We start from the raw sequence: 18,331 nt of genomic DNA, 5'->3' as shown, positions 1-18,331 counted from the left end.
TCGTCATTTATAGTCTACCAGATTGCCTTTCACCTTCATAGAGTGTCCGCCTAAGCCATAGATGCACAGACCGCGGCCCGCCGGTTGAATACTAGTGACCCGCCGACAGGAAAAATAATACTCTCGTACATTCGAAAAATATTGAATTCTATTCCAGAATAAAACCAAAAAAAATAATTATCTATACTTCTGGCGACCGGCCCGCCATCAGTTCATGATTTGCCCGAGTGGCCCCTAGTCTTAATAAGTCTGTGCATCCATGGCCTAAGCGATCTAAGAATTTAACGATCTCCCAATTCGGTGAAGGAGCCCTCAAACTAAGTGACGAAAAACAGGATTAGGCGCCTTCCGCTCCCTTCCCTCTTTAGCTCGCGGAATCTATAAATGCCAACGAGGCAATAGTATAGACTCAAACCGGAAAAATAAATGCACTTGTAACATAATGTTGTATTATTATAATCCCGTGTAATATCACTTGTCGACGGCTTATCACAATTTTTTTAATCTATTCTGACAAATTTTCGTGGCGATTATATCTTTAAAGTGATAATAGTTTTCTATTAATAAAAATTAATAGGTCAAAGATGCTACACGCAATACTCGAACACGGCTCGGATATTTTTTTTTATTTTACTCATTTAGACGAGGAAAGGTCTTATGGAGAATAAATTATGGGTAAAATAATAAAAGGCGAAGAATTTAAGATCATGGAGTTATGTCCACTGCGATCGATTGTCAAACCGCCTGCCAAGTGCGTCACACTTATGGATTATGGAGTAATTATGGAGTATTCCCCACTGATATGTTTGAAGAAAGCCTACGCTTTGCGGTGGGCGTTTATGGGCATTTATGAGCAAATAAGTGTATCATGATAAGAATGCCGGACGAGCTTGGTTTGATAGAAACTAGAATCGATCGGATTGACGCCTTGAAGTGGTGGTGGGCTAGCTTCATAGCGCACAGAAATGATACCAGCTGGAGCCCAAGGTTCTGCAGTGGAGAATAGACTACAAGGTGGGCAGACTTTGTTAACACACTGTTGACCGGCCACTAGTAAACTCGTGATGGATTTTTTTTCATCAATGTTGTTATCTCTCTTGGCGACCATGCAGTGCAATTGTTCTTCAGTATAATACAAACTGTTTCTCTCACTTATAAGAGCCGCCAAATCTTTTTTTTTTAATTACTAAATAAGAATTTGATGGAACGTAATGAAATGAATCTTTCAAGAAATTATACACAGATGCTTTATCTGATTGTCCCGGTGATTATGAATCAAATTTTGGTAACTGTGAAAATGATACTGCATCAGAAGACATCTCCTCTGATATTATGCCACCATAGTATAAAAAGAGAAATATAATAGCATCAGATAGTAACGACGATTTGTAAGAAGAGTGGAACGAACATGATATTGCACCAAACTTACAGAATTACTTAAATATTCCTGGTGCAACTATTGAAAGAAATGAAATATTGAACTTGGTGACAGTTCGACTATCAGTAGGGTAACAGCTTTATTTTTTTAAAGAAGTGTTTTTGATTTAGTCGTCACGCAGACCAATTTGTAGCATTCTCAAATGAAAGAGTTACATAAAATTTATAAAAAACGGTACTCTGACGTGATATAGTTTCAGTAAAATTGCCGGTCAACAATGTGTTTGTCTTACAGTTGAAAGGCGCTCGACGTAGGTCGACCGGTTTTCTTGAAATGTTACAGGGAAGGAACAATTTCAGCAGTTCGGAAATGTACATGAGGATCAGTTTGAGCCCCTCTATAAAAGCATCCTTCATATTACAAGGTACAATACCCGGCGATAAATATTGCACATCGATCTTTAGAAAGAGACAATCGGCTAATTTCGCACGTCTGACAAAACGTCACATAGGAAGTGTGGAACAGAGATAACGCTCTACGAAGTCGAAATTAGCAGATTGTCTCTTAGCAAAGGTCGATGAGCAATATTTATCGCAGAGTACTGTACAGGGATTCTAGTATTTTTATTTTGTAATTACTTTCACAAGACCCTTACTATTATCAGCAATTCGTTACACTGTAATAGGATTTCACGAGTTAAATTTAAATTTGTTTTATATCTTTTTAAATGTATTACAAGATAATCCGGAAGCATTACACGGGAGTGTATTGTATAATTGTACACATCTTTTATTTACGCTGTAATATTTGAAGACATTTTTTAAATAAGACCGTTTTGAGTCTTTAAAGATGACAGAAGAGGGTTTAGGGCGATTCTTATCCGTCAAATGTCCATCGGTGGTTATTCTCCGTACACCGGAGTGGCGTCGAGATTGATTGTTGATCGACATCTTTGGCATTTAAACAAGGAACTGAAAATTATATTTATTTCATAAACGCTTTTCTCGTCGTATTTGCTTTGATATAATAGTAACAAAAATTTAAAAAAGATCATTTTTCACGAATACGTCGAAGTGTTGGAGACGACGTCGTATGCTTGTTTATTTTATACAGGATGATTTGTTACAGATGTAAAAGCTTTAAATAGGTGAATAGATAGAATAGTAACTATTAATTTATATACGGTTTCGATAATATTAGTAACGTAATAATAAAATAGTAATAGAATAGCGTTTATAACTAATTATTGATTACTATCTAGCAGATGTCGTACTGGCAGAAGCTATGAAACAGACGCGTTGGTATAGAAAAAAATAATATAACATATTTCAGGTCGACAACATTATAAAGTTTATTATAATTAGGTGTCAATTTTTAAAGCATTTTGCAGAATAATGTGCTATATATTCATCTCTTAAAATCACCTATAACCAATTAGTTACCTTGTATAAATGTATTTATTTAATTGTTCCTGAAATAAATGTCTTCCTAACCCTTTAACGACACTGTTATATTAATAAGATATATTATTTGCTATCTGATTCCCACATTCGTCTTTACATTGAAATATTTTTATTAACATTTTTAACCCTTAAATGCATGATCTTTATTTATACTTTTAATAAAAAAATATATTTTGCAGATAGGTACACTACAATGCAGAGGAAAATATATTTATATATGTATAATATTCCTATATATTTTTTCAAAACCTTATGTTGCAGATATACAAACCTATGTATTTACTGCCATTTATACCGTTTAATTGGTATGTTGCAGATTTTCATCATTATGCATTGCATTGCATATCATTATGCATTTAAGGGTATCACAGATCACAGTATCTAATGTCATCGATAATTTTGAAATAAGAAGGTCTCATTTTTTTTAAACTTTTACGAGATTAATAAACTTAAATAATTGAAGAATTTTAATACTACTTTAACCGTGCGACTACGTTCGTACTTTTTGTAAATATTGTAAGAGTCTCTGTTCAACATTGCCTCAGGAACATCGGTCAAATGACATTTCATCACATAATTACGTTCTTTGGAAGCAATAGAAATCGTTTAGAACTGTAAAATAGTAGCCCAAAAACCTTGTTTACTCGACTACCTGATAATGCTCCGTTCAAGGTTACCTCACAATTGAAAAGAAGCAGGTAAACCGTAGTAGACAAAAGGACATTTTTTATGTGTTTTAGAATTTAATTAGCGCGCCTTTACACACAGACAAACAGTAACTTGTATTTGTTTATGTATAGATTTTTAAAATGGACTGTTTGTTGTAAATTATGTAAGCTCGTTATAACATTTTCGAATATACAGGGTGATTAGTTATTTTTGTACAAGTTTTAATGGTACAGCGCGTGGCAGCAAAAAGCTTTATCAAAGCTTTCACTCTGAAATATTTTACATTATTTTTTTTTATTAGATTGCAACAGACAAATAACTTCTACCAGTACGACTTTTACAAGGACTGATAATAATTAATAATATATTGAATTTTGAAAACGCTTTTTATTATTTCTGTAACCATACATTAATCGAGAGCAAATGAGCTATTATACATTTATCATATTAAAACTTTAACACCTAAAACCAGGCATCCTATACAAAATAGACAAGTATAAGACGTCGTATCCAACATTTCGAATTATCCGTTAAAATTTCCACTTTTTTAATTATCATTATATCCTGTATAAAATGATAATGACTAATATCTTCTGGTAGTACAAAGTACCAGCTTGATCGCTTGGGCGGATGTACCATCGTACGACTATGCACAAGGGTCCCCAAGAGGACCTTGACTTTGCCGCTACTCAGAGTGCGTTTACCATTCCGGCTCAAGGGCGTTCGGCGGAGACGCACTTGGCCTTGGTCGATGGATACAGTGTGGTTAAAATGAACACCACTTTGGAAATAACTCCTGGGAGAAGTACTAGCGGAAGTAACTCGGGGGGTTGACAGCCCCTGTAGTTTACAAGCCCACTTCACCGACGAGGGCGATAAAAGCTTACAAAACTATAACCAACTTGTACATATATAATAAGTATAGATATATGAGATTCAAGACATGAACAATGAAATCACAGAGCTTTTCTATAGTACTAGATAGTACAGTATTAGTACAAATCAGTGTATTAAATTCCATTAATTATTTCTATTATCCGATTAGCACTTTTAAATAAAATTCATCGAAACATATTTTACACCATTTAACTTTTCATAGTAATTAACCTAAATCTAAAAAACAAAACACTGCCTTTATTAAACGTGTTCGAAAATTTATATTTTTGCAAATGAATGGATTCAATGTTTAGTTTATAATAACCTTTTTTTGATATATGTACCTGCCATTACGATATCCTCTTTTAAAAATTAACGGAATGTTTACGATGATTACACTTAGTATTCATATGTTTTATAATAATTAAGTTATATTATAATTAAATATTATCTAATATTAAGTGTTCGTGCCCACTGCCCGGACATTAGCTTTTTATTAAATGTGTCATTGCAATATTTTTTAAGTATTGATGAATTGATGTGATATTTGTTTTGATGAATTATATTTAATTTTATTTAAAAACAAATTTCTTATCTCGAAATAAATCTAGCTTTAATTTTTTTTAATAATAATTAATTTAATCATCATGTCAGCTGAGAGAAGCACACTGCATGGTATAGGCATTCCCGAACGATCGCCACGAAGAACGATCTTATTATTTAATTTGAATTATCATGATCGTATAATAATTATTCTTACGTTTTGGATTCTCGCTAATACATTTCCTTATATTTCGTATAATTTAATTTTACCACCATCTAATGGCTTATATAAAAAGAAAAATATATAAGAAATAAAAAAAACAAGACTATATTTCCTGGCAAGAAAAAAATATTGAATTGATAAAAAAAAAAAGTTTTTACGTAAGCGACTCCCGGGCGACGTTGCCGCTCCGGCAGTATTGGCGCAAAGTTGAAAATGCGACGCTGCCGATCTTCCGCTGGGCCTTGTTTACTATTAGCGCAGATAAGGGATATATTTATTTACATAAACATCACATGTTTAAATTAATTAATTTGTGTCATGAAATTATTATCAAAGTACAGTTGTAAAATTTACAAAGTTTGTACGATTATCTGATAAAGATGTAGAGATAATCGCGAGCCGTAATTAGCTTTCTAATGTTCGCGCTGATTGGACAACCGTCTCCTGATAGCGTATAAGCTGTGATACACCACGAGCATACAGACATATTGCAGACAGGTCGAAATCTGATAACATTTAGATTTTAAAGTTTATTTTCGTGAATTTAAACTACTTATTGGCATTTATAGCTTTTATGGACTAAAGGTGGCAAAGCTTTGTGGTCGCCTAAACTAAAATTTAGGTGACATAAAGTTAATGTCTCCCTGCCTTAGTGACTAGTAGCTTTGAGGTCGCCTTACCTAAGCCTTTTTTAGAAACAGAGCTCGGAAATATTCGGGAGCTTCGGCTAGAGTCAATTCGGTAATAGAGTACAGTAATACCCCGCTTTACGCGAGGGATACGTTCCAAAAAAAATCGCGTTAACTGAAATTTGCGTATATCGAGGTTTATAATTAAAATAGTCAAAAATTATTACAAAAAATACAAATCATTTTAATCAATCACTTTAATTCTAGGAACACTTTATGCAATACATACTCTTATTTTTTACGGAAAAATACATCTATTGTCTTTTGGGTAACGTTTTGTTTACGTTCTTGTAAAATACGTTCATAACACCCAACACTGTTTTTAATTGTTTGACAGATGGTCAGGACACCATAGAGAAGTTGATGACTACATTATATTTATACGCACTCTTTCGCGTAATTAGAGGCATTTGAGCGCGAAATTTGCAATTCGCGTTATAGTGAAACCGCGTATAATGGGGTCGCGTAAAGCGGGGTATTACTGTAGTGTGTAGAGGCATGTCTCGATGCTACCACTGGAGTCCGCAGGTTTTACCGCTAACCTTCTGAACTTGCGAGATCGACGAATACCATATGGGACTTTGATTTTTTAACGGATCAGTAAGGTACCCAAGCTCTAGTGTTTCTCGGCGGATGCTTCACAGAATGACCAAGGCGTCGGAGAGAGTAACTGCGCGCACTGACATATTTGATGAAATTTCGAGTCTGCTTGAACTTACACTGTTGCATTTTTAATTGTAAGTGTTAGTGAAAGTGCCGATAGGACTGAACCTTGGCTCAAACTTTGGTCACTGTCATACTAATTATTTTAAGGAACTTATTATTTATTATTTACTTTATTGGAGATAGGCAGTAACAAAAGGCAGTATGAAAGTACAAACTTAGAAGCTTAGAAATATAAAAAATTAATTACAGTTGTTACCTTATAACTATCTCACTGGGAACATAGAATGATTTATAGTCAAACAATGAAAAAACAAATAAAAATAAAAACATTACTAAACAGGGATCAAAGACTACGGTTTATATATTTATATTATGTTTGTTTATATATTTATATTATGGTTTAAATTGCATTGTATGTACTCAATAATTTGGAACGAAATTGTTTTTTAAGAGATACGAGAGAGCACGAGAATATATCAATATCACTAACATATGAATTGTGGAGGTCACACATTCTGTATAAGGTTGCACGTTTACCGATATTTGTCCTAGCCGTTTATAAAAAAAATTGTCGGTTTCTTGGGGTTTTATTGGTCAGTGTACACCTATCATCGATTCCTTGCCTGTGATCGAAACATAAACTGCAATGCTCGAAGCTTTAGGCCTATCGCGATCCAATAGAAAAAAAAAATTAATGCGATTCACAGAAAATGTGTGATAGATAAAAAAGAGCAATGCAGCTGTTTAACTACAATATAAATTTGCGACGAGTGAACAAACAAACCACAAGTTCAAAGCGTTATCTTTTTTGTATAATATACTAGCTGATCCCGCAAACGTTGTTTTGCAAAAAAAATTAAAGTTTTTAATTAACAAATAATAAGTTAATCGTAGAGGGGTGAAAATTTGGGGTTGTATGTATTTTGGTATGCTGTACCATAATAAAATAAAAACCAAAAAATTTGTTTAAAAAATAAAAATTAGGGGTGGACCACCCTTATCACTTTGGTGTATGGAAAATAGATAGTAGCCGATTCTCATACCCACTGAATACGCATATAAAAATCGGTCGATCCGTTTCAGAGGAGTTCAAGTTCGAACACCGTGACACGAGAATTTTATATATTAGATAATTATCGATTTTATTGACTTTACTATACATAACACTGTCCAAAATCGTGGTTACTCTACTATAAAAGCAAAGCTTTTATCGACCAGTATAAAGAATGTAAATGTTTACATTTTGTTTTCTATTGTTTAATTGACATTAAACAATAGAAACCAAATAAAAATGACATGTATATAACTAGGTTCTCTAGTGATGTTGTCATTATATTTCTTATAGTAAGGCTTTTCAGTCTCAAGATGCTGTGAACGGGGCCTATCGCTCATGCATCCGATGGTCGTTGGGTGCTCAAGTGACGACCACGGTCCACCTATGGTCGCGGCAAGTCTAGCAGCGGTCTTTGGTAAAGCGTGAGCGTCTCACTTGCAGTGGGCGTCATACGGTTAAAAAAAAAAAGAATTGGTAAATATAAAAACTAATTCCTCCTTTGTTTGGTTACGTTCACTTGAGAACGACTTGACTGATTTGATTCACCTATTATGTACAAGTTTTCTAAATACTTTGTAGAATATTCTTATGAAAAAAATGAATAAAAACAAAACTGAAACTATGCATTTGATCGTTCGCTATCAAATGCACGCGTTTACTCCTGCGCTACACATTTAAACTCTCATAACATCTGCTTCGGTCAATATTTAAGCATCACGAATTAAATTTATTTATTTAACAATTAATCAATCATTAAAGTGATCAACATGTAATATTTTATTTTGACCAATTGAATGCCAAGCCAATAACTTCTGGCAGTTAAAAGTCTGTCACAGCAGTATGTAAATATAAATAGCAGAGCTGCCTTTGTGGTGGTCACGCAATCTAGAAGACCACTTGTATACATATCAAGACACGATCGTTTGTTCGAAATATATACATATATATATATATATATATATATATATATACTAGCTGATCACGCAAACGTTGTTTTGCAAAAAAAATATTTTTAATTTTCAATTTAAAAATAAGGGTTGATCGTAGAGGGGTAAAAATTTAGGTTTGTATGTATTTTTGTATGTTGTATCATAAAAAAATAAAAACAAAAAATTTCGTCAAAAAAATAAAAAAAAAATTTTAAGGGTGAACAACCCTTAGTGAACAACTTAGGGGTATGAAAAATAGATAGTAGCCGATTCTCAGACCTACTAAATACGCATATAAAATTTGGTAAAAATCGGTCAAGCCGTTTCAGAGAAGTTCAAGTTCGAACACCGTGACACGAGAATTTTATATATTAGAGATATATATATGAAGAAAATGCGGAAAGGCCTTCCGCAAAAGCTAGACTAAAATCTCGAAACAAATTAGTATTACCAATGATATTATTTTATCAAATAATATTTTATGTAATTACATATAATCGTACACGAACTCGTATCATAATTACAAATTGACATAACACGTCTCTGTGGCGCAGAGGATAGCGCGTTGGACTTCTAATCCAAAGGTCGTGGGTTCGATCCCCACCAGGGATGTACGAAAACTTTTTTGTGTAACATTTTTATTACATATTTCATTAAATCATTTAAAATTAAATTTCTTATAAATAAAACAAATTAGGTACAGTATACAAAAAAAATTGTTTAAAATGTATATTTCTTTAAAGAATACATCTCAATGTCTCTCAACAGTAATTAATATTTTTAATTATAACGATGTCATTTAAGAAGTTTATAATTTGAATTTTTTATTATCCCGCGTGTTTTAGATAGAGACGCAAAAGATATTATCGCAAAAAGATATCGACATAACTTGATAACAGCAGCTTCTAAAAACGTACACGTTTGTTTCAATTCTAGAACATAATTATTCAAATCTGTTTAGCCATGATTCCATATTAAGCGTACATGTTTTAAATCTCAGTTAAAATTGTGCACACAGATTGTCTCATAAATCAACGACAAGCCAAAATCGAGTGTTTTATGGTAACTTTATTAAAAAATCTATTAAGTTTGAAGGTTTTTAAAATGATAATACTGCATAAATTAAAACGTCTTAAAAAATTAAAGGACCTTAAAAGATCAGGGAGCGTTTGGAACCCTGGAATTACAAGCTAAACAAGTCCCGCCCTGGCCTATGTCGAGTTTCCTTCTAAAAAATCCTTGAGACAGGTCAACCTATGGAGCATTCGACTCATCTCAGAAATATCTTAATCTGATGGAGAAATGTAAGCATTTCAGACGACTGACGAGGATGTCCTTGGGTTTAGTTACTGTAAAATGGTGTAGACTAAGTTTAGAAGACACTGCTTTATCAAACCTCGTAGACCATGGTTGCATGACTTATTAAGACTAGGGGGCCATTAGGGGCCTCCCGGGCAAATCATGAACGGCCGCCAGAAGTATAGGTAATTAAATTTTTTTGGTTTTATTCTGAAATAGAATTCAATATTTTTCGAATGTACGAGAGTATAATTTTTGCTGTCGGCGGGCCACCAGTATTCGTCCGCCGCGGTCTGTGCATACACGCCGTAGACAAATGCTTCTCAAGTCGTTAGAAATTTTCGTAGCTGAAGTTTAAGGATACCACTTTAGGGTAGGTCGATTTGATTCTAGATTCTAACAAATTAGGCTTTTCGCAGATGTAGAGTTCACGCTCCGTACTGCTAGCCAATGTTGCCATCATAGTTTTGTGTTAAATTATTCTTGTGTGTTCAGACTTCAAATTCGAACGTAAATTTGAATTCGGACGCTGTGAGTGATATTATCTGCTATTGCATTCGGATCGAAATTGTAAATGATTATTTATATACACATATTACATGTTTACAGAAAGTTTTGAAACCATGTAATATAAACCTTCTTTGATCAGTACTGGCTATCATGTTCCTCGCCATCAAGGTAGTAAATCACCACCAGCTAACACGTATATTACGCGTAAACTTCGTCTCATTTGTCAAGCGATTTAGTTGACGTCGCATCGTCAACGCGAAAATTCTTCTCAGACGCCGTGTTAGTCCACCGCAGCATTCAGCTAGACACGGTCTTGGTCCAACTCTTCACAGGGCACGGGGGATCCTCCAAGTACCTTCATCAGTTTAAGCTCAAGGAGATTCCCTCATGCTTCTGTAAACCAGGTGTGGACCAAACAGTGGTGCATCTGGTAGCCGAATGTCCCGCATTTTAAGGACTTCGATACGACTCCTAAGTACTAAGACTAGACTAAGACTAAGACTACCAGTTGAGTAAAAAGATAAGCGAGGAACACATCGCCTCACTAGTAGGAGATAACAACGACAGACCAGTGTTTCTTGATTCCTGCTGGAGGATAGTGAAGAGTGTCACGAAAATAAATAAAACAGATACAGGTCGGGTAAGCCACCAAGTAAACAGGCGGTAAGAATTATAATTAAACGTAAAGAAAATAAAAGCGGTAATTTTGTTTGTTAAAATATTGCTCAATTGTTAAAATTTTCTTACTCGCAAATTACTTTTTTTCTGTAAGCACCCTTTGCATACCTATTAAGTACTTCTTTTCATTTTACCACACTATACTTTTTAAAAAATCATTTAAGAAATAACCAGTCCGTTTCTTATAGCCTGCAAATCCTATATCATTGAGTATGTCTTGCATTCGGACAAGATTTCTTAAAATTCCTTTTCTTACCGCTTTCTTCGCCATTTTGGTAAAAAGACTGCGGGGACGGCTAGATCTTTTTCTGTTCCAAACAGAGGTGGATCCATTGTACCTATATATAGCCCGTTACATAAACATTTGACTGATACCAAGCGTATGAAGGATTATGAAAATTGTATCAGCAATCAAGGCGGTTCACTCTATTTTAATATCACAAAATATTTTATAATATGTTTGCGCAATGATTCGAAAATATAATGTACAATCATATATGTAAAATGTTTTGTTTATTTTTAATTATAACGGTTTATATGTACAAGTACATATTAACTCGTATTTTTAAGATGGTCTACATCTAATATATAAAATTCTCGTGTCACGGTGTTCGAACTTGAACTCCTCTGAAACGGCTTGACCGATTTTTACCAAATTTTATATGCGTATTTAGTAGGTCTGAGAATCGGCTACTATCTATTTTTAATACCCCTAAGTGATAAGGGTTGTTCACCCTTAAAGTTTTTTTTTTATTTTTTTGACGAAATTTTTTGTTTTTATTTTTTTATGATACAACATTAAAAAATACACACAACCCTAAATTTTCACCCCTCTACGATCAACCCTTATTTTTAAATTGAAAATTAAAAATATTTTTTTGCAAAACAACGTTTGCGGGATCAGCTAGTAATTAATAAATATCCATAACCATCCGCTTTTTTTTAACCGGACTCTCAGTGCTACCCAAATGACAATCTACATAGTCCGCCATTTGCCCAATAAGACTTATCATCCTTATTTCGTACGCGTATCGAAATATGCACAAGACGCAGGACATCGCACTCGTATCACTTTTTAATGCTTTTTTATTTCCACCCGTTTCTCTAATATACCCGAGACATGTTTTCCAAAATAGCTACACATTTTACAAATAATTACTAGCTAGCAAAATATATCTTATATGCTACTTGAAAGACTGCCGATTTAAATGTGGTAGGTTAAAAAAAAATCATTCCTCGGGCAAAACCAGTTTTATATCTCATATCTGTAGGTTTGTTTGTAACCTAACATCTCACTGGTTCTGTAGCGCGGTTCATGGAATTGATTTTATTGCATCTTCACCTTCCGAACCAAATATACAATGAGAAGCAAATATTAATAAAGTATTTTAAAGTCATTAATGGTCAAGTGTTTTGAATAGATACATTAGGACACATACATATAACTCCCATCTGGAATAATTTAGAATATACAGGATAATTGGTCATAGGTTTAAAAGTTTTAAAGATTTTAAACCTCTGAAACGCAAACTAATTATATAATTATTAATTTTGGTACACAGTAATCCTTTCGAAATTACTTTTTCTTACTATATTATCATTACTATGTTATTTAATATTACTGAAACCAATGATTTTTGGGTAAGTTTAACAAAACATCAAATAATCAATATTCTGTATAGATGTACTACAATTTCTGGTTATTTTTATTATAACATCAATTCATATGTGAACACGTCTTTACCATGGAAGACATCTACCAAAATTTGCCTTCTATTCTTTGATGTATAGGGTTTATGAGAAAACATAGTATTCAACGACTTAAAGATAAGACATTTACCCCTCCTTCAGACGCACTTATAACTTTGCGGGCAAACTCTTCAAAACAGACAAAATTTGGGCTTTATTCCCCAGATTAAGTTAATGTAATATAGAGCGAGATAAACCCTGGTCATTTTAGATAGACGCGTCACTGTTGAGTTTCTTCTGCCACTTCTAGCACTAGCGTTTTTCGGAGTGGCAGTAACGTTATCCAAGCTACCAACCATGATAGAAAAATACAAAGCCGAGGTTTGCACCTCTCGGGCGGCCTTGTGTTGGAATGTGAAACGCCCTTGCTTCAGGTCACTCCATAGAACGTCTGTGGGTCTGATTTCTTTATTAATGCATGCAACATGAAGGCCTCGGCCCGAGTTACCGAAGCATCCTCGAGCTAAAATAAGTGAACATGGTATCGAATTACCGCCTTCCCGGCTCTTCCTACTCAGACTCGCGTAATACGATAATCCCAATAAGGGACAAAAGTGTAAATATATACTAAAAAAATAAAATAGCGCTATCTCAACCGCGTTTCAGTAAGTGAAAGGGACAGATGATTAACTTTTATATATTAACTAGCTGATTTCGCAAACGTTATTTTGCGAAAAAAAAAATTTAATTAACAAATAAAAAATAAGGGTTGATCGTAGAGGGGTGAAAATTTAGGGTTGTATGTATTTTTGTGTGCTGTATCATAAAAAAATAAAAACGAAAAATTTCGTCAAGAAATTAAAAAAAAAATTTAAGGGTGGACAACCCTTATCACTTAGGGGTATGGAAAATAGATAGTAGCCGATTCTCAGACCTATTGAATACGCATGTAGAATTTGGTAAAAATCGGTCAAGCCGTTTCAGAGGAGTTCAAGTTCGAACATCGTGACACGAGAATTTTATATATTAGAAGATAATAATAAATTCCTCTTGGGGAATTTCTGGTCTTTAGACTTGAGAGATGTAATTGTAAGCTGATGATCGACAAGTTTTTATATGAGACTAAACATAATGTATACGTTTTCTTACGTTTTAATCATCATTGTCACGATGCAAGTCATATGCCTTCTCCAAAGATCGCCACCCTTTCGCTACCCGCATCAAGCGACCTTCCGCGATCAGTGTACCAGCTTTTTTTAAGAGTCACTAATATATTTCATTAGGATAATCATGTTATTTTTTTAATTAACTTCCTTAACTATCCTTACATAACCTGTTTTATTAATGACATTTGATATTTATTCTTTTTTTCATTTAACGCCTTTTTATTTTTTTTTGGTCAAATTTCGATGAAAAATTTTAAGTTCACTACATACTTAACCAACCGAAAAGTTTTTAAATAATTAAGTATTTTTATCCATAGGAAAAAAAAACTAGCGATAGAATTTTTAAAGTAATTTGGCTTTCGAAATCTGAGGGTTCAGTTCATATTGTAAGACGTCTATGTTTCAAAATATTTTGAGAATCTAATCTTCATATCACTTTGATATTTTTAAGATATCAATTTCGTATTCAGGTTCAAGTGGTCAGTAGTTTCTAACGTATTTAGTCTCGTGTGTTTGAAATGATGACGACTGTTCAATGGTTTAAGTTTTAGGACGTCATAAGGCAGCATACTATGGTTCAACATTCAAATTGGCTTCATCTTGCATTCATATCGTGAGGTGCACTGGTGGTGAACATAAATGATTTCAAGTGAAAAATAATACGAGCATATCAAAAATGCCCTGTGTGCGAAAAATCCATAAAATAATCAAAAAATAATGTCGTACTACTAACATTGCTTTTTTTTGCTGCATGAATATTTCTTTTAGAAGGAAATCTGGATCTTTAAGTTACTCTGGTTTTGGTATAGGGCAATGTTACATGGCAGGGGTGGCGAATTGCGGCTCGCAAGCCACATGCGGCTCTTTGAACAATTATTTTTGGTTTCAATTGATTGTCGAATTATTTCAATATTTAAATTTATATAACCTATGCCAGCTCTTGGGAAATCGAAACAAATTACCGGTGTGAATTATTATTATCATTCCACCATAAAATTAACGAAATCCAACTACCGTTAATTAGTTAACCGGCATCTTAAGTACTATTAGGAGTGCTGTTATATACGTGTGCTATTAGGTCTAACTTCAATACACATGTTTTGTCCTTTTTTTTAAATAATTTCAATAAATGTGATTTTGTAAAAAAAAAAACATTCTTTTGCGTGTTTTAAATGCGTATTAAATTGCGGCTTGCGAAAAATTTCAAATTTGCGGAAATGGCTCCCACTATCACAAGAGCTTGGTCACCCCTGTTACATGGGATGCTCTGCTCACTAAAAACCACTCGGTGGTTACCATCTGCGCTGCACGAGGGATTCTGTATCTGCGTAAGGAATACATCCTTGACGCCATCGTGGTGTTACATACGATCTTCTACTTCACCTAATGAACCTAGATGAACTTAAATTCTTGTATTATACATATGGTACTTTCCATTTCTTTTTTGATGTTAAAAACTGTTTTTTCAATACTTGTTTAGTAGTTTGTTTATTAGTAGACACAAAAAAAACTATACTTATAATAAAAAGACACTAATATTTCCGAAAGGAATGGTACGCGTGTATGTGTGTTGTTTTGTTTTTATGCATCGATGGTAGAGCGGCGCACTGGTCTTCTGTTGACCCGCGGTGTTAAGTGCGTGTCACGTTAATTAAATAACTATAGCACATAGAATAATATACATATATATAATATATATATAATGTTTAAAACAGATCGCCACCCGCTCACTATGCACCAAGTTCGCAAGCGACGATCTTTGGGTTCACGTATTAACAAGAAACTATTTTTTACAATGAACATGGCTATCCGAACTCTAAGCTAGTGTCAATAATAATGAATATACAGGTTGATTGGAACAAGCTTTAAAAGGGTGAATGTACAGCACATTCGTCAGCAGAAATTTTTTACAAAAATGTCCAAAGCACCATGTATAAAGTGATCATTTTTGAAACTCTATTGGAATACCATAGGCGAATTACACAGATTGTAAATAATAAGAAGCTATCGGAATTTTCAGACTATTTTATCATTACATTCTTTATAGATTTTGGAATAGGTTGTACAATATATTATTTGACAGAAAATGTATAATTACCCTGTATAGCAGGCGAAAGCTAGAGATCAATTTAACAATAATTTACTTTGTCGTGTGACAGCATGAAACCTGGGGCTCTCCTCTCTAAGGCGCTCTTGCCTCTGTACAGATCACTAAACCTTTCAAACCAATTAACTATAAGACCTATAACAATCTAGTTGTGGACTGGCCATCAAATCGAAATGCTAAATGCGTTTCGTGTGATAGCTCTAACCGAGATTCCCCGAGGTCCCTTACGCCCAGTTACTTTATGAAGCGAATGGCTTAACGACCTTGCCATAGACCGCGTGAAACTGTAAATTCCAATGCACAGCGAGCATTGAAACTTTATAATTCCAAACAGAAGTTAATGTGTCAAAATTAATATCATTCTTTTACATTACGTATTGTAGAAAGATAACGCCATCTCTTGGCGAAAAAGGTAAAGTTAATTACGTTACATTTTATTGTAGGCGAACAAGGCCAATGACATGAGTTTTATAATAGAATAGGCGATGTAAATTTTTATTTAGGACTTTAAGCGATGTAAAATATATATGAAAATACAATTCCTTATTTACAAAAAAATATTTATTTTATCTTACATATTGCAACGTAATTGGAAATTATATAAATATATTGTGATTTTACACTGTTTGTGTTAAAGCAAAAGTGTGATTAATATCTCTACTCTTCGTAATGCACCTTTTTTTTCAAAATTCGTGCGTGAAATTTTGTAAATAAAAGATTTTTAATTTTTTCATAAGTTTTGTTTTAATTTCATTTTGTACATAGTAACTAGCTTGACTTTTTTATGGAATCCAATACATAAGCGTGATAGACATTCTTTTTCTAAATTTGAATTTCGTTGGCGAATAGAAGACAAGCATTATGTGTATTTTTTTTAGTGCCTACGAATCCTTTGGGGATAATTTGGCGATTAGCAATATAATTTTTTACATGACAAATAGACTAACTTATTAAATGTATCTTAACGTGTACAATAAAGAATATTAAATAAAAATAAATAGACAATTTGTAATAGAAAAAAAACTGTAAAATATGCGTTAACTGAAATCAAGTTTCTTGCCAGATTCTTCTTGAGAATCAACGTACTACACGTAAAAATATATTTAAAAGTACATTATATCTCCGTCTTGACTTTTCAAAAGTGCTTACTAAAGTCTATTCAAAAGATAATAATTTTTTTCGTTAATGCAACATTGTTTTATGTTTTTGCTCATACATTTGGGATTCGCCATTGGCCAGCTTTAGAATTCGAAGAGACTGGCACTTAAGTTCTCTAAGTAGCTTGAGATCATGTGCCCAAATCAGCTGTCAGTCTGGTCTGAGTTACAAAATCACCCATACCATTAATACTAAATCTCTATTTTAAAAAGTATTTAGTGTACATATATAGTATTTTGAGATTTTTAAAAAATTATGTTAGTAAACGTTTCTTCGTAAGGCGGCATCGCTCAGCCGGATTAAATGATTGTTTTTACGACTTTAACAATAACATTCAGGGTAAGTGATACGAAAATTAATAAAAATATTTACACTTAGCCGACACATCGGCTCGTAAGCGCACCAAGAAGTTTATTGTTGTAGCTTTATTAATGTTACTGGCCGGCAACTATTTTTCTTCGCGCGAGTACCAACCTAAAAGATTTTATAACCAATACGCCCAATGTTTGGACGGTATCGAAACATAAATATACATATAACTGTCAATACAGCGTGTGTGCCGAAGCAGAGGATTGAACAATGATTTCTCACATAACAAAACAGAATGTTATTCAAAATTGAAACAGAGTTATGGCGTCTCGAGATTAATATCTCGATTCGAGGCTTTAGGGCCGAGTAATGCCCACTCAGAGTGTTTCGTCGTACACGACCGTGTCATAACCTCCAAGCGACACGGTAAACATTCCCTCCAAAAAGACTCGCGCCGCATAAAAAAGGGGTAAGAGACCTGCTCGGGAGAGAAAAAAAACGTTTCGAGAATACGAGGGATAATCCTCCGTACCTCCGCAGCTCGATCAGCGACCGCCCCACTCGGTTACCCGCCGGGGCGGGCCACCCCGCATCTCAACAGAAATAACACTGTACTGGCGCGTTCACTTACAATGTTCCGGTTTCCTTTCTTCCTCATACGAACATCGCCGTCTGATCCATTTAACTATTTTGAAACTACACTACACAAACACAATCCGAGCGCACTGACATGGGAGTTTGGCGTTTTTTTTATTTTTGTATCTCTTTGGGAGCGTCGAGTTCACACTCGCAGGTAGCCGCCGGTCGGTCCGAGCGGTCCGTCGCTAGGCGTGTTACATTATTTCACTGAGGCGTTCAAAAGCGTCCTCGCGTCCGCGGAGCGTCGAGCATCGTTCGCGGCACAGCACAGGCAAGCGCGCCTCGC

General features: G+C 34.2%; 1 protein-coding gene and 1 non-coding gene across 3 annotated transcripts in view; one reads left to right on the top strand and one right to left on the bottom strand.

Moving 5' to 3' along the window:
- Positions 1–18,331, bottom strand: part of Chi (LIM domain-binding protein 2 Chi) — an 84,191-nt gene extending 65,860 nt beyond the window's left edge. The window contains exon 1 of one of the 2 annotated variants that reach the window (XM_068769848.1): positions 17,939–18,331. Coding sequence is in view for 1 of the 2 variants with exons in the window: in XM_068769846.1 (XP_068625947.1) it covers positions 18,038–18,064 (27 nt within the window). In the remaining variant the exon portion in view is untranslated. The remainder of the gene's footprint in view (positions 1–17,938) is intronic. The other variant, XM_068769846.1, reaches the window with a different exon arrangement.
- TRNAR-UCU (transfer RNA arginine (anticodon UCU)) lies at positions 9,030–9,102 on the top strand. Its single transcript has one exon. It is a non-coding gene; the product is annotated as a tRNA-Arg (tRNA).

This window comes from Battus philenor, unplaced genomic scaffold (assembly GCF_028537555.1).
Source record: "Battus philenor isolate CCGP_79_NKW_IND1 unplaced genomic scaffold, ilBatPhil1.0.hap1 SCAF_29, whole genome shotgun sequence".
In the NCBI taxonomy this organism is placed as follows: domain Eukaryota; kingdom Metazoa; phylum Arthropoda; class Insecta; order Lepidoptera; family Papilionidae; genus Battus; species Battus philenor.
This window is presented reverse-complemented; position numbering and strand designations above follow the sequence as displayed.